The sequence below is a fragment of the Oncorhynchus kisutch genome, linkage group LG11 (genome assembly GCF_002021735.2).
Source record: "Oncorhynchus kisutch isolate 150728-3 linkage group LG11, Okis_V2, whole genome shotgun sequence".
NCBI classification, from domain to species: Eukaryota; Metazoa; Chordata; class Actinopteri; order Salmoniformes; family Salmonidae; genus Oncorhynchus; species Oncorhynchus kisutch.
In genome coordinates this window covers 91,200,069-91,221,182 of record NC_034184.2, presented here as the reverse complement: position 1 = coordinate 91,221,182, position 21,114 = coordinate 91,200,069, and the positions used below count along the sequence as shown (strand labels likewise).

Below are 21,114 nucleotides of genomic sequence, written 5' to 3'. Positions count from 1 at the left end.
TCAGTGTCAGTACCTTATTCAATATGCAGGGGTACTGGAGTGGTTGTATATACAGGTCTGTGTCAAATCGAATCAAACTTTATTTGTCACATACACCGAATAAAACCGGTGTAGACCTTACCATGAAATGCTTACTTACAAGCTCTTAACCAACAATGTAGTTCAAGAAAGAATATTTACCAAATAAACAAAAGTAAAAAATAATAAAAACACAGTACAATAACAAGGCTATGTACAGGGGGTACCGGTACTGAGTCAATGTGCGGGGGTACAAGGTAATATGTACATGTAGTTAGGGGGGGAAGTGATAAAACAGTGAATAGCAGTAGCCTAAAAGGAGGGGGGGGGGTCAATGCAAATAGTCCAGGTAGCCATTTGATTAGCTGTTCAGTAGTCTTATGGCTCTGGGGTAGAAGCTGTTTTGGACCTAGACTTGGCGCTCCGGTACCGCTTGCTGTGCGGTAGCAGAGATAAGTCTCTAAAACAGTCTCTAACACCGCCTGGTATAAGATGTCCTGGATGGCACGAAGCTTGGCCCCAGTGATGTACTGGGCCGTACGCACTACCCTCTGTAGTGCCTTACGGTCGGAGGCCAAACAGTTGCCATACCAGGCGGTGATGCTCTCAGTCAGGATGCTCTCGATGGTGCAGCTGTAGAACATTTTGAGGATCGGAGGACCCATGCCAAATCATTTCAGTCTCCTGGGGAGGAATAGGCTTTGTCGTACCCTCTTCACGACTGTCTTGGTGTGTTTGGACCATTCTAGTTTGTTGGTGATGTGGACACCAAAGAGCTTGGAAGCTCTCAACCTGCTCTACTACAGCCCCGTCGATGAGAATGGGATCATGCTTGGGCCTGCTTTTCCTGTAGTCCACAATCATCTCCTTTGTCTTGATCACGTTGAGGGATAGGTTGTTATTCTGGCACCACTTGGCCAAGTCTCTGACCTCTTCCTTATAGGCTGTCTTGTCAGTGATCAGACCTACCACTGTTGTGGTACACGATGGTGTTGGAGTTGTGCCTGGCCATGCAGTCGTGGATGAACAGGGAGTACAGGAGGGGACTGAGCAAGCACCCCTGAGGGGCTCCAGTGTTGAGGATCAGCGTGTCGGGTGTATTGTTTCCTGCCCTCACCACATGGGGAGGCGGCCTGTCAGGATGTCCAGGATCCAGTTGCAGAGGGAGGTGTTTAGTCCCAGGGTCCTTAACTTAGTGATGAGCTTTGCTGGCACATATGGTGTTGAACGCTGAGCTGTATTCAATGAACAGCATTCTCATGTAGGTGTTCCTTTTGTCCAGGTGGGAAAGGGCAGTGTGGAGTGAGATTGCATCATCTGTGGATCTGTTGGGGCGGTATGTGAATTGGAGTGGGTCTAGAGTTTCTGAGATAATGGTGTTAGTGTGAGCCATGACCAGCCTTTCAAAGCACTTCATGGCTATGGGTCTGTAGTCATCTAGTCAGGTTACCTTAGTGCTCTTGGGCACAGGGACTATGGTGGTCTGCTTGAAACATGTTGGTATTACAGACTCAATCGGGGACATGTTGAAAATGTCAGTGAAGACACCTGCCAGTTGGTCAGCACATGTCCGGAGCACCCGTCCTGGTAATCCGTCTGGCCCCGCGGCCTTACTCATGTCGGCTACAGAGAGTATGATCACCCAGTCGTACAGAACAGCTAATGCTCTCATGCATGCCTCAGTCTTGCTTGCCTCGAAGCGAGCATAGAAGTGATTTAGCTCGTCTGGTAGGCTTGTGTCACTGGGCAGCTCGTGGCTGTGCTTCCCTTTTGTAGTCTGTAATCGTTTGCAGGCCCTGCCACATCTGACGAGCGTCGGAGCCGATGCAGTACGATTCAATCTTAGTCCTGTATTGGCGCTTTGCCTGTTTGATGGTTCGTCTTAGGGTGTAGCGGGATTTCTTAAAAGCGTCTGGGTTAGAGTCCTGCTCCTTGAAGGCAGCAGCTCTAGCCTTTAGCTCAGTGCGGATGTTGCCTGTAATCCATGGTTTCTGGTTGGGGTATGTACGTACAGTCACTTTGGGGATGATGTCATCGATGCACTTATTGGTGAAGCCAGTGACTGATGTGGTGTACTCCTCAATGCCATCGGAAGATTCCCGGAACATATTCCAGTCTGTGCTAGCAAAACTGTCCTGTATCTTATGACCAGGGGATAGAAGCTGTTTAGGAGTCTGTTTGTGAGAGCCTTGATGTACCGGTACCGCCTGCCGGACGGGATCATGGAGAACAATCCATGTCTAGGGTGTCCAGTAGTGTAAATGCAGATGGGCAACCCCATGCTTCAGCCCATGTATTTATAGCCACTATGCTGCTTCAGTTGGACTACAGGTGATTTAAAAGAAATAAAAGTAATAATTGAACCTTTATTTAGCTAGACTATAGGTGATAATATAGACCATAGGGTTCTCACTTGGTGGACTACAGCTATGACTGGAATGTACTCTTCCGTAGCAGGTTTGGAGAATTTAGTGGGGATGAATGAGCCGATTGGAAGGTTAGGAAAAAGGTTAGCTCAAATGATACATTTTAGCTTTTACATTTATCATTTAGATTTAATTTAGCTTAGCCACGACAGTGATTTTGACGAAGATGTTATTATAGTTGAAATAATACTGTTCCATGAAAATCACAACTGGCACGCAGGTCGCTAGAAATGATAAGATACAGTTGCTGATGGAAGAGCTTGCTGACCCATGGTGTAGCCTATTACTAGTAACTTAACGAGCGTAAAGGCAGGACGATGGATGGTCCAGATTTTATTTTCTGCTTATCTTCATCTCAGGCCCCATGTCTTAATTATTTAATCACACAGTGCTTAAAGCATCAGACCAGCTCAGTGCATATAGTTAATTTAATCACACAGTGCTTAAAGCATCAGACCAGCTCAGTGCATAGTTAATTTAATCACACAGTGCTTAAAGCATCAGACCAGCTCAGTGCATAGAGTTAATATAATCACACAGTGCTTAAAGCATCAGACCAGCTCAGTGCATAGAGTTAATTTAATCAAACACAGGGTGTGTCTATATATGGAAAAATACACGTTTCAAAATGTTGACCGATTGGTTGAAAGAACAAACAACTCTCGGTCGAGCCAGGGTTTGAGGGTGGGGTACAGCCCTACACACACTACACACACAGATATTGGACTAACTGCTGGTTGTGTTTCAGTATGCGTGTCTCCCGGCTCGTAAGATGCTGTCTGGCAGCCGTGTGTGTCGCAGCAACGCAGACTGCCTCACACACACACATCTTGACACAGACCCTGACACTCACTCACCCAGTGTCTGTGTCACACCTTCACTGGAGAACCAGACCAGGTTGATCCGTCTTACTCATCCACCCAATACACAGATGCTGTTTGTGGGGTACCCTCCTCACCTCCAATATGCAGGTCAGTGTGTGTTAATGCCCCTCCTGTCTGACCAACTAACCCTAACACAGACACTGTCCTCTGTCTGTCCTGTTTTTGTCCCTCCTGTCTGACCAACTAACCATAACTCTGTCTGCCTGCCTGTCTGTCTGTCTTAATGCCTGTCCTGTCCTCCTCAGTCAGTCTGACCAACTTTGCTCCTCGCTTCGGCTTCCTGAACCTGGACCTACCTGTTGTCATGGAGACCTTCTGCAAGTATCCTTTTGTACATTCAGACTCCATATTATGGCTGTGTTGGAAATGAACAAACCTGAAGCGGCTAGGAAACTACAGCTAACTCGCTAGCAATCACAGCTACCATGCTAGCAACCGCAGCTAACTAGTTAGCAACCCAGAGCAGATCTACTTTGTGGGAGATAGGGAAACTCCATTGGATCAAATTAACGCCCATTGTTTACGTTACCGATGCATTGTCAATGGGCCACGCGGTGCATTCTACAACAAGGAGAGCACTCCTTCATGGAGTGAATGGGAATCAATTGGGCGCTAGCTCAAAAACCCAACATCAGCATGAATTTCGTGAACAAGAAGCACAACATTACAAATCTTTTCCAAGACGTGAGATAATTAACTTGTTCTCTGTAATATTGTATATTTTATTTTTGATGAACTTTTTTTTATTTAATCAGGGGATCCCAATTGAGACCAGGGTCTAATATTCAATGGTGTTCTCTGAAAAATGGTATAGCTTTGGATTCGTGACATTACGTACTTTCTCGACTCATACCCTGACTTTGAGAAGGGATAGCGTGCCGATTAGCTTAGCAACCACCTGACGCAGCATGACAACTTGAACGCAATTGGTTGACAGTCTGCTGTCAAGTCTGCTGTCTGCTGTGAAGGTGCTTCTACACCTGCATTGCTTGCTGTTTGGGGTTTTAGGCTGGGTTTCTGTACAGCACTTTGAGATATCAGCTGATGTACGAAGGGCTATATAAATACATTTGATTTTGATTTGATTTGGGTTCTGTGTTATACGTTCCATCATTCATTGGGATTCCTATCTCCTCCTTTCTTTAACATCTCTGCCCCAAGCAGATGGCAAACCACAGCTAACTAGCTGGCAAACCACAGCTAACTAGCTAGCTAGCAACATAAAATATTGTTGGTGACTTTCAGTGTTGTGGTGCTATTTATTTTTTAGTAACATTTAAATGTTCTGTGTGGCTCTGTTGGTAGAGCATGGCACTTGCAAAGCCACGGTTGTGGGTTTGTTTCCCACAGAGAAGCAGTGAAAAAGGTATGAACTCACTACTGTAAGTGGCTCTGGATAAGAATGTGTGCTAAATTACTCAAATGTAAATCATAATTTCCTCAATCAAAGTTTGTACTGACAGATGTAGCCTATTGAATAGCCTATCATGATAGAATATGCATAAAATGCATCCTCCAATTGCAATGTCTGACTATGCCCACACAGGTCTATTGTCTCAAGAAATGTTTTCTTTAATACCTTCAAACACCAAGGTAGGTATTCCTCATTTCAAAATAGGCAGAAACCTGGACTGTCATAAGTGATCATTCTTCACGAGTGAAATGTCCAAACTGCATCTGCATGCAAATCATCTGATCTCAGTCAGTTTCATGGCAGCAGGCATTTAGAGCTTCTTGAATGACTGTTTCATGAGCAAATGAGGACAGATGGTGTTAACTATTAGCCTTTCTTCTATTTAGTTTCAATCAAAGCATATATCCCTGCCTAGTGGTCCACTATGTTGAGTTTTGGCGCATGATAATTTTTTGACTATTCAGCTTCAGCTAACCATCCTAAAATCTCACTAGAAATGAGGTATTTTTGGTGTAAAATAGCAGGCCTACTATGCTATTATATTTGGTTCTGTTATGTAAAATACTCATTAATCGTTATGTGATCTTGCGATACATTGATTCAGCTTTGATCTAACTTTACTAAACCAGCACCATTGTGAGAAGTGATAATCTTCTATTTGTAGTAGTAATAATAAGTGATGAGTGGGGCTATTAGATGTAGGAAGCAGATCTTGATAATGGTTATTTTAAGAGATTGGAGTGCCCTTCCTGGTTGAAGGACATCCCTAGAATCGCACAATCATGTTAGAGGTTGAACCAACTTGTGGTGCTGAAGGACAGCTCTGTCATCCGGCCAGTTCAGGAACAAACAACAATCATTTACAGTATAGGCTTACGTGGTGACAGTAGCTATTGGTAGGGTATAGCCTAATGTAAATACAGATACGTATGTATGTATGTATATATATATATATCATTGCACTGTCTGAGAGGAGAGCTTGAGCTGCAAGTAGGCATTTCATTGTATATCTTACAGCATAGTGTATTCTTTATTTTACCTTTATTTAACTAGGCAAGTCAGTTAATAAGAACAAATTCTTATTTTCAATGACTGCCTAGGAACAGTGGGTTAACTGCCTTGTTCAGGGGCAGAAAGACAGATTTTTACCTCATCAGCTCGGGGATTCGATCTTGCAATCTTCCGGTTACTAGTCCAACGCTCTAACCACTAGGCTACCTGCCACCGCAGAACATGCCCTCAACCAATAGCCAGTATAAGCTAATTATACCAAGCAGGGCTACAGGAACTTCCAGAGAGGGTCAGGCTCCTTGGGCTTTGCGGTGGCCACTCTGGTTTGGGTGTCCTCTGCAGAATGGTGTCGCATTCAAATCAAATCAAATCAAATTTATTTATATAGCCCTTCGTACATCAGCTGATATCTCAAAGTGCTGTACAGAAACCCAGCCTAAAACCCCAAACAGCAAGCAATGCAGGTGTAGAAGCACGGTGGCTAGGAAAAACTCCCTAGAAAGGCCAATACCTAGGAAGAAACCTAGAGAGGAACCAGGCTATGTGGGGTGGCCAGTCCTCTTCTGGCTGTGCCGGGTGGAGATTATAACAGAACATGGCCAAGATGTTCAAATGTTCATAAATGACCAGCATGGTCGAATAATAATAAGGCAGAACAGTTGAAACTGGAGCAGCAGCACAGTCAGGTGGAAGTTGAAACTGGAGCAGCAGCATGGCCAGGTGGACTGGGGACAGCAAGGAGTCATCATGTCAGGTAGTCCTGGGGCATGGTCCTAGGGCTCAGGTCCTCCGAGAGAGAGAAAGAAAGAGAGAAGGAGAGAATTAGAGAACGCACACTTAGATTCACACAGGACACCGAATAGGACAGGAGAAGTACTCCAGATATAACAAACTGACCCCAGCCCCCCGACACATAAACTACTGCAGCATAAATACTGGAGGCTGAGACAGGAGGGGTCAGGAGACACTGTGGCCCCATCCGAGGACACCCCCGGACAGGGCCAAACAGGAAGGATATAACCCCACCCACTTTGCCAAAGCACAGCCCCCACACCACTAGAGGGATATCTTCAACCACCAACTTACCATCCTGAGACAAGGCTGAGTATAGCCCACAAAGATCTCCGCCACGGCACAACCCAAGGGGGGGGCGCCAACCCAGACAGGATGACCACAACAGTGAATCAACCCACTCAGGTGACGCACCCCCTCCAGGAACGGCATGAGAGAGCCCCAGCAAGCCAGTGACTCAGCCCCTGTAATAGGGTTAGAGGCAGAGAATCCCAGTGGAAAGAGGGGAACAGGCCAGGCAGAGACGGCAAGGGCGGTTCGTTGCTCCAGAGCCTTTCCGTTCACCTTCCCACTCCTGGGCCAGACTACACTCAATCATATGACCCACTGAAGAGATGAGTCTTCAGTAAAGACATAAAGGTTGAGACCGAGTTTGCGTCTCTGACATGGGTAGGCAGACCGTTCCATAAAAATGGAGCTCTATAGGAGAAAGCCCTGCCTCCAGCTGTTTGCTTAGAAATTCTAGGGACAATTAGGAGGCCTGCGTCTTGTGACCGTAGCGTACGTGTAGGTATGTACGGCAGGACCAAATCAGAGAGATAGGTAGGAGCAAGCCCATGTAATGCTTTGTAGGTTAGCAGTAAAACCTTGAAATCAGCCCTTGCTTTGACAGGAAGCCAGTGTAGAGATGCTAGCACTGGAGTAATATGATCAAATTTTTTGGTTCTAGTCAGGATTCTAGCAGCCGTATTTAGCACTAACTGAAGTTTATTTAGTGCTTTATCCGGGTAGCCGGAAAATAGAGCATTGCAGTAGTCTAACCTAGAAGTGACAAAAGCATGGATTAATTTTTCTGCATCATTTTTGGACAGAAAGTTTCTGATTTTTGCAATGTTACGTAGATGGAAAAAAGCTGTCCTCGAAATGGTCTTGATATGTTCTTCAAAAGAGAGATCAGGGTCCAGAGTAACGCCGAGGTCCTTCACAGTTTTATTTGAGACGACTGTACAACCATTAAGATTAATTGTCAGATTCAACAGAAGATCTTTGTTTCTTGGGACCTAGAACAAGCATCTCTGTTTTGTCCGAGTTTAATAGTAGAAAGTTTGCATCCATCCACTTCCTTATGTCTGAAACACATGCTTCTAGCGAGGGCAATTTTGGGGCTTCACCATGTTTCATTGAAATGTACAGCTGTGTGTCATCCGCATAGCAGTGAAAGTTTACATTATGTTTTCGAATAACATCCCCAAGAGGTAAAATATATAGTGAAAACAATAGTGGTCCTAAAACGGAACCTTGAGGAACACCAAAATTTACAGTTGATTTGTCAGAGGACAAACCATTCACAGAGACAAACTGATATCTTTCCGACAGATAAGATCTAAACCAGGCCAGAACATGTCCGTGTAGACCAATTTGGGTTTCCAATCTCCAAAAGAATGTGGTGATCGATGGTATCAAAAGCAGCACTAAGGTCTAGGAGCACGAGGACAGATGCAGAGCCTCGGTCCGATGCCATTAAAATGTCATTTACCACCTTCACAAGTGCCGTCTCAGTGCTATGATGGGGTCTAAAACCAGACTGAAGCATTTCGTATACATTGTTTGTCTTCAGGAAGGCAGTGAGTTGCTGCGCAACAGCCTTCTCTAAAATTTTTGAGAGGAATGGAAGATTCGATATAGGCCGATAGTTTTTTATATTTTCTGGGTCAAGGTTTGGCTTTTTCAAGAGAGGCTTTATTACTGCCACTTTTAGTGAGTTTGGTACACATCCAGTGGATAGAGAGCCGTTTATTATGTTCAACATTTTTATTTTTTTATTTCACCTTTATTTAACCAGGTAGGCTAGTTGAGAACAAGTTCTCATTTGCAACTGCGACCTGGCCAAGATCAAGCATAGCAGTGTGAGCAGACAACAAAGAGTTACACATGGAGTAAACAATTAACAAGTCAATAACACAGTAGAAACCACAGGGGGAGTCTATATACAATGTGTGCAAAAGGCATGAGGAGGTAGGCAAATAATTACAATTTTGCAGATTAACACTGGAGTGATGAATGATCAGATGGTCATGTACAGGTAGAGATATTGGTGTGCAAAAGAGCAGAAAAGTAAATAAATAAAAACAGTATGGGGATGAGGTAGGTGAGAAAGGGTGGGCTATTTACCAATAGACTATGTACAGCTGCAGCGATCGGTTAGCCGCTCAGATAGCTGATGTTTGAAGTTGGTGAGGGAGATAAGTCTCCAACTTCAGCGATTTTTGCAATTCGTTCCAGTCACAGGCAGCAGAGTACTGGAACGAAAGGCGGCCAAATGAGGTGTTGGCTTTAGGGATGATCAGTGAGATACACCTGCTGGAGCGCGTGCTACGGATGGGTGTTGCCATCGTGACCAGTGAGCTGAGATAAGGCGGAGCTTTACCTAGCATGGACTTGTAGATGACCTGGAGCCAGTGGGTCTGGCGACGAATATGTAGCGAGGGCCAGCCGACTAGAGCATACAAGTCGCAGTGGTGGGTGGTATAAGGTGCTTTAGTGACGAAACGGATGGCACTGTGATAGACTGCATCCAGTTTGCTGAGTAGAGTGTTGGAAGCCATTTTGTAGATGACATCGCCGAAGTCGAGGATCGGTAGGATAGTCAGTTTTACTAGGGTAAGCTTGGCGGCGTGAGTGAAGGAGGCTTTGTTGCGGAATAGAAAGCCGACTCTTGATTTGATTTTTGATTGGAGATGTTTGATATGAGTCTGGAAGGAGAGTTTGCAGTCTAGCCAGACACCTAGGTACTTATAGACGTCCACATATTCTAGGTCGGAACCATCCAGGGTGGTGATGCTAGTCGGGCATGCGGGTGCAGGCAGCGACCGGTTGAAAAGCATGCATTTGGTTTTACTAGCGTTTAAGAGCAGTTGGAGGCCACGGAAGGAGTGTTGTATGGCATTGAAGCTTGTTTGGAGGTTAGATAGCACAGTGTCCAAAGACGGGCCGAAGGTATATAGAATGGTGTCGTCTGCGTAGAGGTGGATCAGGGAATCGCCCGCAGCAAGAGCAACATCATTGATATACACAGAGAAAAGAGTCGGCCCGAGAATTGAACCCTGTGGCACCCCCATAGAGACTGCCAGAGGACCAGACAGCATGCCCTCCGATTTGACGCACTGAACTCTGTCTGCAAAGTAATTGGTGAACCAGGCAAGGCAGTCATCCGAAAAACCGAGGCTCCTGAGTCTGCCGATAAGAATATGGTGATTGACAGAGTCGAAAGCCTTGGCAAGGTCGATGAAGACGGCTGCACAGTACTGTCTTTTATCGATGGCGGTTATGATATCGTTGAGTACCTTGAGTGTGGCTGAGGTGCACCCGTGACCGGCTCGGAAACCAGATTGCACAGCGGAGAAGGTGCGGTGGGATTCGAGATGGTCAGTGACCTGTTTGTTGACTTGGCTTTCGAAGACCTTAGATAGGCAGGGCAGGATGGATATAGGTCTGTAACAGTTTGGGTCCAGGGTGTCTCCCCCTTTGAAGAGGGGGATGACTGCGGCAGCTTTCCAATCCTTGGGGATCTCAGACGATATGAAAGAGAGGTTGAACAGGCTGGTAATGGGGGTTGCGACAATGGTGGCAGATAGTTTCAGAAATAGAGGGTCCAGATTGTCAAGCCCAGCTGATTTGTACGGGTCCAGGTTTTGCAGCTCTTTCAGAACATCTGCTATCTGGATTTGGTTAAAGGAGAACCTGGAGAGGCTTGGGCGAGGAGCTGCGGGGGGGGGCGGAGCTGTTGGCCGAGGTTGAAGTAGCCAGGCGGAAGGCATGGCCAGCTGTTGAGAAATGCTTGTTGAAGTTTTCGATAATCATGGATTTATCAGTGGTGACCGTGTTACCTAGCCTCAGTGCAGTGGGCAGCTGGGAGGAGGTGCTCTTGTTCTCCATGGACTTCACGGTGTCCCAGAACTTTTTGGAGTTGGAGCTACAGGATGCAAACTTCTGCCTGAAGAAGCTGGCCTTAGCTTTCCTGAATGACTGCGTGTATTGGTTCCGGACTTCCCTGAACAGTTGCATATCACGGGGACTATTCGATGCTATTGCAGTCCGCCACAGGATGTTTTTGTGCTGGTCGAGGGCAGTCAGGTCTGGGGTGAACCAAGGGCTGTATCTGTTCTTAGTTCTGCATTTTTTGAACGGAGCATGCTTATCTAAAATGGTGAGGAAGTTACTTTTAAAGAATGACCAGGCATCCTCAACTGACGGGATGAGGTCGATGTCCTTCCAGGATACCCGGGCCAGGTCGATTAGAAAGGCCTGCTCACAGAAGTGTTTTAGGGAGCGTTTGACAGTGATGAGGGGTGGTCGTTTGACTGCGGCTCCGTAGCGGATACAGGCAAACATAGGAGGGCCAAGCACAGGAAGCAGCTCTTTCAGTAGTTTAGTTGGAATAGGGTCCAGTATGCAGCTTGAAGGTTTAGAGGCCATGATTATTTTCATCATTGTGTCAAGAGATATAGCATTGCATAAGAGGGGGTCCGTGCAGTTTTATGGACATCAAGGCAGTTAAAGTTCATTTAGATTATTTTCAAGGTTCTGATTGGCGAAAGTGGTCAAGCTTCCACGGGCCTCCCCAGTGCACACACGTAGCCTACAGTTCTTCATCATTCTCGGCACCACCAGAGAGAAGACAGGGAAGAAACCACCATTTACATACCTCTTTGCCTACGTGCTATACATATTTATTTGGTTTGTCATTATATTGTATTTCATGGATTTGTTTGTGGTAATTAAGTAGAATTTATCAGAACTTTCAGAAATAGTTTTACCAGTATTTTCAAATTGAAAGAAGAGGGCATTCCTCTGTGCTTCCGCGCTAACTTTGCTAGCAGCCCCGCGCTAACTTTGCTAGCAGCCCCGCGCTAACTTTGCTAGCAGCCCCGCGCTAGCAGCCCCGCGCTAACTTTGCTAGCAGCCCCCGCTAACTTTGCTAGCAGCTCCGCGCTAACTTTGCTAGCAGCTCCGCGCTAACTTTGCTAGCAGCTCCGCGCTAACTTTGCTAGCAGCTCCGCGCTAACTTTGCTAGCAGCTCCGCGCTAACTTTGCTAGCAGCTCCGCGCTAACTTTGCTAGCAGCTCCGCGCTAACTTTGCTAGCAACCCCACGCTAACTTTGCTAGCAACCCCAAGCTAATTTCAAAATCTAATAAAAATGTATTTGTCATAAAATGTTGATAAAATATTATTATTCACAATGTAAGCACAGCAATGCGCACAAGGCAGTAGGCGACACGCGAATGTTTGTTCCATAATGCAATTAGTGGGAAAACACCATCGTCAAAAGTTTTCACATGCAAGCAGTTTTATGCGACCGATATGAAAATATCTGTTAGAAATTTAGAAAGAGCGGAGATCTAATAAGATACGTTGCGCCATCGCGCACATGTTGATTTTGTCCAACCACACCAGTCGCGATCAGGATACACAGGTTGAAATATAAAAACAAACTCTGAACCAACTATATTCATTTGGGGACAGGTTGAAAAGGCTTTAACATCTATGGCAATTTAGCTAGCTAGTTTGCTGTTGCTAGGTCATTTGTCCTGGGATATAAACATTTAGGTTGTTATTTTTTCCTGAAATGCACAAGGTTCTCTACTCTGACAATTAATCCACAGATAAAAGGGTAAACCAAGTCAGTTTCTAGTAATCTCTCCTCCTTCAGGCTACTTCTTTGGAGTTTATATGGTGGTTGTCAACCAACTTTAAGGTGCATTACCACCACCAGTGTGGATCTCAGTTCATCTTTCAGTCACCTACATTGGGTCTATGCTCTTAAAAATCAATCAGGAGGTGGGAGATGCGTAACTTGCAGCGCATTAAGCATCACAAATAGAACCAAACGCAGACGCTCAAATAACCAAGTTCTATTTTAGCACCTGGCTATGCAGACGATCGTTGACACGCCTGAGCAGTGTGGGGATTGAATAACATGTATCATATTAATAAGTTCAGGTTCCAAAGAATGCAGTATATGTTTGTTTTTAAAATGCATACTGCCTCTAGATCTCTGTTTTTATCGGACAAAAGCCGTCTATTACCGGCTAACAGAAACTGTGGTGTGTTGGGGTGTCAGTGTAGTATGAGTGGGTGTGTGGGTAGAGTCTAGTGGCTGGGTGTGTGTGTGGGTAGAGTCTAGTGGGTGGGTGGGTGTGTGGGTAGAGTCTAGTGGGTGGGTGTGTGTGTGTGGGTAGAGTCTAGTGGGTGGGTGTGTGTGTGGGTAGAGTCTAGTGGGTGGGTGTGTGTGTGTGTTGGTAGAGTCTAGTGGGTGGGTGTGTGTGTGTGTGGGTAGAGTCTAGTGGGTGGGTGTGTGTGTGTGTGTGTGTGTGTGGGTAGAGTCTAGTGGGTGGGTGTGTGTGTGTGTGTGTGGGTAGAGTCTAGTGGGTGGGTGTGTGTGGGTAGAGTCTAGTGGGTGGGTGTGTGTGTGTGTGTGGGTAGAGTCTAGTGGGTGGGTGTGGGTAGAGTCTAGTGGGTGGGTGTGTGTGTGTGTGGGTAGAGTCTAGTGGGTGGGTGTGTGTGTGTGTGTGTGGGTAGAGTCTAGTGGGTGGGTGTGTGTGTGTGGGTAGAGTCTAGTGGGTGGGTGTGTGTGTGTGTGGGTAGAGTCTAGTGGGTGGGTGGGTGTGTGTGTGTGTGTTAGAGTCTAGTGGGTGGGTGTGTGTGTGGGTAGAGTCTAGTGGGTGGGTGTGTGTGTGTGTGTGTGTGGGTAGAGTCTAGTGGGTGGGTGTGTGTGTGTGTGTGGGTAGAGTCTAGTGGGTGGGTGTGTGTGGGTAGAGTCTAGTGGGTGGGTGTGTGTGTGTGTGTGGGTAGAGTCTAGTGGGTGTGTGTGTGGGTAGAGTCTAGTGGGTGGGTGTGTGTGTGTGTGTGGGTAGAGTCTAGTGGGTGGGTGGGTGGGTGTGTGGGTAGAGTCTAGTGGGTGTGTGTGTGGGTAGAGTCTAGTGGGTGGGTGTGTGTGTGTGTGGGTAGAGTCTAGTGGGTGGGTGGGTGGGTGTGTGGGTAGAGTCCAGTGGGTGTGTGTGTGGGTAGAGTCTAGTGGGTGTGTGTGTGGGTAGAGTCTAGTGGGTGGGTGTGTGGGTAGAGTCTAGTGGGTGGGTGTGTGGGTAGAGTCTAGTGGGTGGGTGGGTGGGTGTGTGGGTAGAGTCTAGTGGGTGGGTGTGTGTGTGTGTGGGTAGAGTCTAGTGGGTGGGTGGGTGTGTGGGTAGAGTCTAGTGGGTGGGTGGGTGGGTGTGTGGGTAGAGTCTAGTGGGTGTGTGTGTGGGTAGAGTCTAGTGGGTGGGTGTGTGTGTGTGTGGGTAGAGTCTAGTGGGTGGGTGGGTGGGTGTGTGGGTAGAGTCCAGTGGGTGTGTGTGTGGGTAGAGTCTAGTGGGTGGGTGTGTGTGTGTGTGGGTAGAGTCTAGTGGGTGGGTGTGTGGGTAGAGTCTAGTGGGTGTGTGTGTGGGTAGAGTCTAGTGGGTGTGTGTGTGGGTAGAGTCCAGTGGGTGGGTGTGTGTGTGTGTGGGTAGAGTCTAGTGGGTGGGTGGGTGTGTGGGTAGAGTCTAGTGGGTGGGTGGGTGGGTGGGTGGGTAGAGTCCAGTGGGTGTGTGTGTGGGTAGAGTCTAGTGGGTGGGTGTGTGGGTAGAGTCTAGTGGGAGTGTGTGTGGGTAGAGTCTAGTGGGTGGGTGGGTGTGTGGGTGGGTGTGTGGGTAGAGTCCAGTGGGTGGGTGGGTGTGTGTGTGGGTAGAGTCTAGTGGGTGGGTGGGTGGGTGTGTGGGTAGAGTCTAGTGGGTGTGTGTGTGGGTAGAGTCTAGTGGGTGGGTGTGTGTGTGTGTGGGTAGAGTCTAGTGGGTGGGTGGGTGTGTGGGTAGAGTCCAGTGGGTGGGTGGGTGGGTGTGTGGGTAGAGTCCAGTGGGTGGGTGGGTGGGTGTGTGGGTAGAGTCCAGTGGGAGTGTGTGTGGGTAGAGTCTAGTGGGTGGGTGGGTGTGTGGGTAGAGTCTAGTGGGTGGGTGTGTGGGTAGAGTCTAGTGGGTGGGTGGGTGTGTGGGTAGAGTCCAGTGGGTGGGTGGGTGGGTGTGTGGGTAGAGTCCAGTGGGTGGGTGTGTGGGTAGAGTCCAGTGGGTGGGTGTGTGGGTAGAGTCTAGTGGGTGGGTGTGTGGGTAGAGTCTAGTGGGTGGGTGTGTGGGTAGAGTCCAGTGGGTGGGTGGGTGGGTAGAGTCTAGTGGGTGTGTGTGTGGGTAGAGTCTAGTGGGTGGGTGGGTGGGTGTGTGGGTAGAGTCCAGTGGGTGGGTGGGTGGGTAGAGTCCAGTGGGTGGGTGTGTGGGTAGAGTCCAGTGGGTGGGTGGGTGGGTAGAGTCTAGTGGGTGTGTGTGTGGGTAGAGTCTAGTGGGTGGGTGGGTGGGTGTGTGGGTAGAGTCCAGTGGGTGGGTGTGTGGGTAGAGTCCAGTGGGTGGGTGGGTGGGTAGAGTCCAGTGGGTGGGTGGGTGGGTAGAGTCCAGTGGGTGGGTGTGTGGGTAGAGTCCAGTGGGTGGGTGTGTGTGTGGGTAGAGTCTAGTGGGTGGGTGGGTGGGTGTGTGGGTAGAGTCCAGTGGGTGGGTGGGTGTGTGGGTAGAGTCCAGTGGGTGGGTGTGTGGGTAGAGTCCAGTGGGTGGGTGTGTGGGTAGAGTCCAGTGGGTGGGTGTGTGGGTAGAGTCTAGTGGGTGTGTGGGTAGAGTCTAGTGGGTGGGTGGGTGGGTGTGTGGGTAGAGTCCAGTGGGTGTGTGTGTGGGTAGAGTCCAGTGGGTGGGTGTGTGGGTAGAGTCCAGTGGGTGGGTGTGTGGGTAGAGTCCAGTGGGTGGGTGTGTGGGTAGAGTCCAGTGGGTGGGTGTGTGGGTAGAGTCCAGTGGGTGGGTGTGTGGGTAGAGTCTAGTGGGTGTGTGGGTAGAGTCTAGTGGGTGGGTGGGTGGGTGTGTGGGTAGAGTCCAGTGGGTGTGTGTGTGGGTAGAGTCCAGTGGGTGGGTGTGTGGGTAGAGTCCAGTGGGTGGGTGGGTGGGTGTGTGGGTAGAGTCTAGTGGGTGGGTGGGTGGGTGTGTGGGTAGAGTCTAGTGGGTGGGTGGGTGTGTGTGTGGGTAGAGTCTAGTGGGTGGGTGGGTGTGTGGGTAGAGTCCAGTGGGTGGGTGTGTGGGTAGAGTCCAGTGGGTGGGTGGGTGGGTGTGTGGGTAGAGTCCAGTGGGTGGGTGGGTGTGTGGGTAGAGTCCAGTGGGTGGGTGTGTGGGTAGAGTCCAGTGGGTGGGTGGGTGTGTGGGTAGAGTCCGGTGGGTGGGTGTGTGGGTAGAGTCTAGTGGGTGGGTGGGTGTGTGTGTGGGTAGAGTCTAGTGGGTGGGTGGGTGTGTGGGTAGAGTCCAGTGGGTGGGTGTGTGGGTAGAGTCCAGTGGGTGGGTGGGTGGGTGTGTGGGTAGAGTCCAGTGGGTGGGTGGGTGTGTGGGTAGAGTCCAGTGGGTGGGTGTGTGGGTAGAGTCCAGTGGGTGGGTGGGTGTGTGGGTAGAGTCCAGTGGGTGGGTGTGTGGGTAGAGTCCAGTGGGTGGGTGGGTGTGTGGGTAGAGTCCAGTGGGTGGGTGTGTGGGTAGAGTCTAGTGGGTGTGTGTGTGGGTAGAGTCCAGTGGGTGTGTGTGTGGGTAGAGTCCAGTGGGTGGGTGGGTGTGTGGGTAGAGTCTAGTGGGTGAGTGGGTGGGTGTGTGGGTAGAGTCCAGTGGGTGGGTGTGTGGGTAGAGTCTAGTGGGTGGGTGTGTGGGTAGAGTCCAGTGGGTGGGTGTGTGGGTAGAGTCTAGTGGGTGGGTGTGTGGGTAGAGTCCAGTGGGTGGGTGGGTGTGTGGGTAGAGTCTAGTGGGTGGGTGGGTGTGTGGGTAGAGTCCAGTGGGTGGGTGTGTGGGTAGAGTCCAGTGGGTGGGTGTGTGGGTAGAGTCCAGTGGGTGGGTGTGTGGGTAGAGTCCAGTGGGAGGGTGGGTGTGTGGGTAGAGTCCAGTGGGTGGGTGGGTGTGTGGGTAGAGTCCAGTGGGTGGGTGTGTGGGTAGAGTCCAGTGGGAGGGTGTGTGGGTAGAGTCCAGTGGGTGGGTGTGTGGGTAGAGTCCAGTGGGTGGGTGTGTGGGTAGAGTCCAGTGGGTGGGTGTGTGGGTAGAGTCCAGTGGGTGTGTGGGTAGAGTCCAGTGGGTGGGTGGGTGTGTGGGTAGAGTCCAGTGGGTGGGTGGGTGTGTGGGTAGAGTCCAGTGGGTGGGTGTGTGGGTAGAGTCCAGTGGGTGGGTGTGTGGGTAGAGTCCAGTGGGTGTGTGGGTAGAGTCCAGTGGGTGGGTGTGTGGGTAGAGTCCAGTGGGTGGGTGTGTGGGTAGAGTCCAGTGGGAGGGTGTGTGGGTAGAGTCCAGTGGGTGGGTGTGTGGGTAGAGTCCAGTGGGTGGGTGTGTGGGTAGAGTCCAGTGGGTGGGTGTGTGGGTAGAGTCCAGTGGGTGGGTGTGTGGGTAGAGTCCAGTGGGTGGGTGTGTGGGTAGAGTCCAGTGGGTGGGTGTGTGGGTAGAGTCCAGTGGGTGGGTGTGTGGGTAGAGTCCAGTGGGAGGGTGTGTGGGTAGAGTCCAGTGGGTGGGTGTGTGGGTAGAGTCCAGTGGGTGGGTGTGTGGGTAGAGTCCAGTGGGTGGGTGTGTGGGTAGAGTCCAGTGTGTGGGTGTGTGGGTAGAGTCCAGTGGGTGTGTGGGTAGAGTCCAGTGGGTGGGTGTGTGGGTAGAGTCTAGTGGGTGTGTGGGTAGAGTCCAGTGGGTGGGTGTGTGGGTAGAGTCCAGTGGGTGTGTGGGTAGAGTCCAGTGGGTGGGTGTGTGGGTAGAGTCTAGTGGGTGTGTGGGTAGAGTCCAGTGGGAGTGTGGGTAGAGTCCAGTGGGTGGGTGTGTGGGTAGAGTCTAGTGGGTGTGTGGGTAGAGTCCAGTGGGTGTGTGGGTAGAGTCCAGTGGGTGTGTGGGTAGAGTCCAGTGGGTGGGTGTGTGGGTAGAGTCCAGTGGGTGTGTGGGTAGAGTCCAGTGGGTGGGTGTGTGGGTAGAGTCCAGTGGGTGGGTGTGTGGGTAGAGTCCAGTGGGTGGGTGTGTGGGTAGAGTCCAGTGGGTGGGTGTGTGGGTAGAGTCCAGTGGGTGGGTGTGTGGGTAGAGTCCAGTGGGTGGGTGTGTGGGTAGAGTCCAGTGGGTGGGTGTGTGGGTAGAGTCCAGTGGGTGGGTGTGTGGGTAGAGTCCAGTGGGAGGGTGTGTGGGTAGAGTCCAGTGGGAGGGTGTGTGGGTAGAGTCCAGTGGGTGGGTGTGTGGGTAGAGTCCAGTGGGTGGGTGTGTGGGTAGAGTCCAGTGGGTGGGTGTGTGGGTAGAGTCCAGTGTGTGGGTGTGTGGGTAGAGTCCAGTGGGTGTGTGGGTAGAGTCCAGTGGGTGGGTGTGTGGGTAGAGTCTAGTGGGTGTGTGGGTAGAGTCCAGTGGGTGGGTGTGTGGGTAGAGTCCAGTGGGTGTGTGGGTAGAGTCCAGTGGGTGGGTGTGTGGGTAGAGTCTAGTGGGTGTGTGGGTAGAGTCCAGTGGGTGGGTGTGTGGGTAGAGTCCAGTGGGTGGGTGTGTGGGTAGAGTCCAGTGGGAGTGCATAGAGCCAGCACAACAAAAAAATGGGGTTAATGTAAATAGTCTGGTGGCCATTTGATGAACTGTTCAGCAGTCTTATGGCTTGGGGGTAAAAGCTGTTCAGCAGTCTGATGGCTTGGGGGTAAAAGCTGTTCAGGAGCCTTTTGGTCCCAGACTTGGCGCTCTGGTACCGCTTGCCGTACGGTAGCAGAGAGAACAGTCTATGACATGGGTGCTGGAGTCTTTGACAATTTTGTGGGCCTTCCTCTGACACCGTACACTGACCTAGTATATAGGTCCTGGATGGCAGGGAGCTTGTACTGGGCTGTACGCACTATTCTCTGTAGCGCCTTGTGGTTGGATGTCAAGCGGATGCCAAACTGATGCAACCAGTCAAGATGCTCTCAATGGTGTAGCTGTAGAACCTTTGGAGGATCTGAGCGCCCAAATATTTTCAGCCTCTTGAGGGGAAAGAAGTTTTGTCCTGCCCTCTTCACGACTGTGTTGGTGAGTTTGGACCATGATACACTATATGGCCAAAAGTATGTGTGGATTCTCGTAAATCATCTCATTTTAAAATCATGGGCATTAATATAGAGTTGGTCCCCACTTTGCTGCTATAACAGCCTTCACTCTTCTGGGAAGGCTTTCCACTAGATGTTGGAACATTGCTGTGGGACTTGCTTCCATTCATTCACAAGTATTATTGAGGTTGGTCACTGATGTTGGGCGATTAGGCCTGGCTTGCAGTCAGCATTCCAATTCATCCAAAAGGTGTTCAATGTGGTTGAGGTCAGGGCTCTGTGCAGGCCAGTCAAGTTCATCCACGCCTAGCTCGACGGACCCCACTTTGTGCACGGGGGTATTGTAATGCTGAAACGGGAAAGGGCCTTCTCCAAACTGTTGTCACAAAGTTGGAAGCACAGAATTATCTAGAATGTCATTGTATGCTGTAGCGTTAAGATTTCCCTTCACTGGAACTGAGGAACCATGATAAACGGCTCCAGACCATTATTCCTCTTCCACCAAACTTTACAGTTGGCACTATGTGTTCGGGCAGATTCATCCGTTGGACTGCCAGAGAACGAGTTTCCACTGCTCCAAAGTCCAATGGTGGCAAGCTTTACACCACCCGACGCATGGTGGTCTTAGGCTTGTGTGCGACTGCTCGGCCATGGAAACACATTTGATGATGCTCCTGACGAACAGTTCTTATGCTGACGTTGCTTCCAGAGGCCGTTCGGAATTCGGTCGTGAGTGTTGCAACCGAGGAGAGACAATTGACCGGGGCGGCTCTAGCAGGGCAGAAATTTGACGAACTGACTTGTTGGAAATGTGCATCCTATGTTGAGTCACTGAGCTCTTCAGTAAGGCCATTCTACTGCCAATGATTTCTATAGAGATCGCATGGTTGTGTCCTTGATTTTATACACCTGTCAGCAACGGGTGTTGCTGAAATAGCCGAATCCACTAATTTGAAGGGGTGTCCACGTACTTTTGGCCATAGGTCCTTAGTGATGTATAGGTCCTTAGTGATGTGGACACAGAGGAACTTAAAGCTCTCGACCCTACAGCCTCGTCGATGTAAATGGGGGCATGCTCAGCCCTCCATTCCTGTAGTCCACGATCAGCTCCTTTTGTCTGACGTTGACAGAGAGGTTGTTGTCCTGCCTACCACCGTTGTTGTCCAGGCCTACCACCATCATGTCATTGGCAAACTTAATGATGGTGATGGAGTTGTGTGCACACACACAGTCGTGGGTGAACGGGGAGTACAGGAGGGCACTAAGCACACACCACTGAGGGGCCGCCGTATTGAGGGTCAGCGTGGTAGATCTGTTGTTGCCTACCCTCACCACCTGGGGGTGTCCCTTCAGGAAGTCCAGGATCCAGTTGCAGAGGGAGTGTGCTCAGTTCCAGGGTCTCTAGTTTACAGGCGGATTACACCACTCTCGTTGCGAGTGTTGTAAAATCAATTTAGAAGTCTATATTATTCAATTATTGTATCCACACTGCTCGCGCGCACCAACGAGCATCTGCATTGCCAAGGGCTAAAATAGAAGTCGGTTCTATTTCTGACACAGATCGCACTGCTTCTCCCATCTCCTCATTGGTTTATAGAAGCAGGTACCCACGTGCCATCTCCTCATTGGTTATACACATGTGGTGACTGAAGACGAACGAGGTTAGTGACGGTATCACCTCATTTATGAAAGTTGCCAATCGCATTATAAAGTCGAGAAGAAAAAGCCTTCCAGGCTGAGAGATGACTAGAAACGATTCGGTTTACCATTTTGTGTGGATTAATTGGTGGTGTAGAGGACCTTGTGCATTTCAGGTAAAATAACAACTCAATGTTTATATCCCAGGACAAATTAGCTAGCAACAGCAAGCTAGCTAAACAGAACAAATTAGCTAGCAAGTGCAAACTAGCTAAATTGCCATAAATGTTTAATGCTTTTCGACCTGTCCCCAAATTAATGTAATTGGTTCAGAGTTTGTTTTGATATTTTAACCTGCGTGTTGTGATCACGTTTGGTGTGACTTCCGGAACAGCTGGAACAGCCTAAAACCCCAAACAGCAAGCAATGCAGATGTAGAAGCACGGTAGCTAGGATAAACTCCCTAGAAATGCCAGAACCTTTTAGAAACCTAGAGAGGAACCAGGCTCTGAGGGGTAACTATCATTCATAGTTAGAGACAGCAGGTGCGGTAGAGAGAGTCGAAAACA

General features: G+C 49.4%; 1 protein-coding gene across 1 annotated transcript in view; it reads left to right on the top strand.

The window, feature by feature from the left end:
- The window catches only part of mbtps2 (membrane-bound transcription factor peptidase, site 2), a 78,915-nt gene that overhangs the window by 43,962 nt on the left and 13,839 nt on the right, over window positions 1-21,114 (top strand). The window contains exons 9-10 of the mRNA XM_031836485.1: window positions 3,193-3,415; window positions 3,574-3,649. Of these exons, the coding sequence (XP_031692345.1) occupies window positions 3,193-3,415; window positions 3,574-3,649 (299 nt within the window). The remainder of the gene's footprint in view (window positions 1-3,192; window positions 3,416-3,573; window positions 3,650-21,114) is intronic.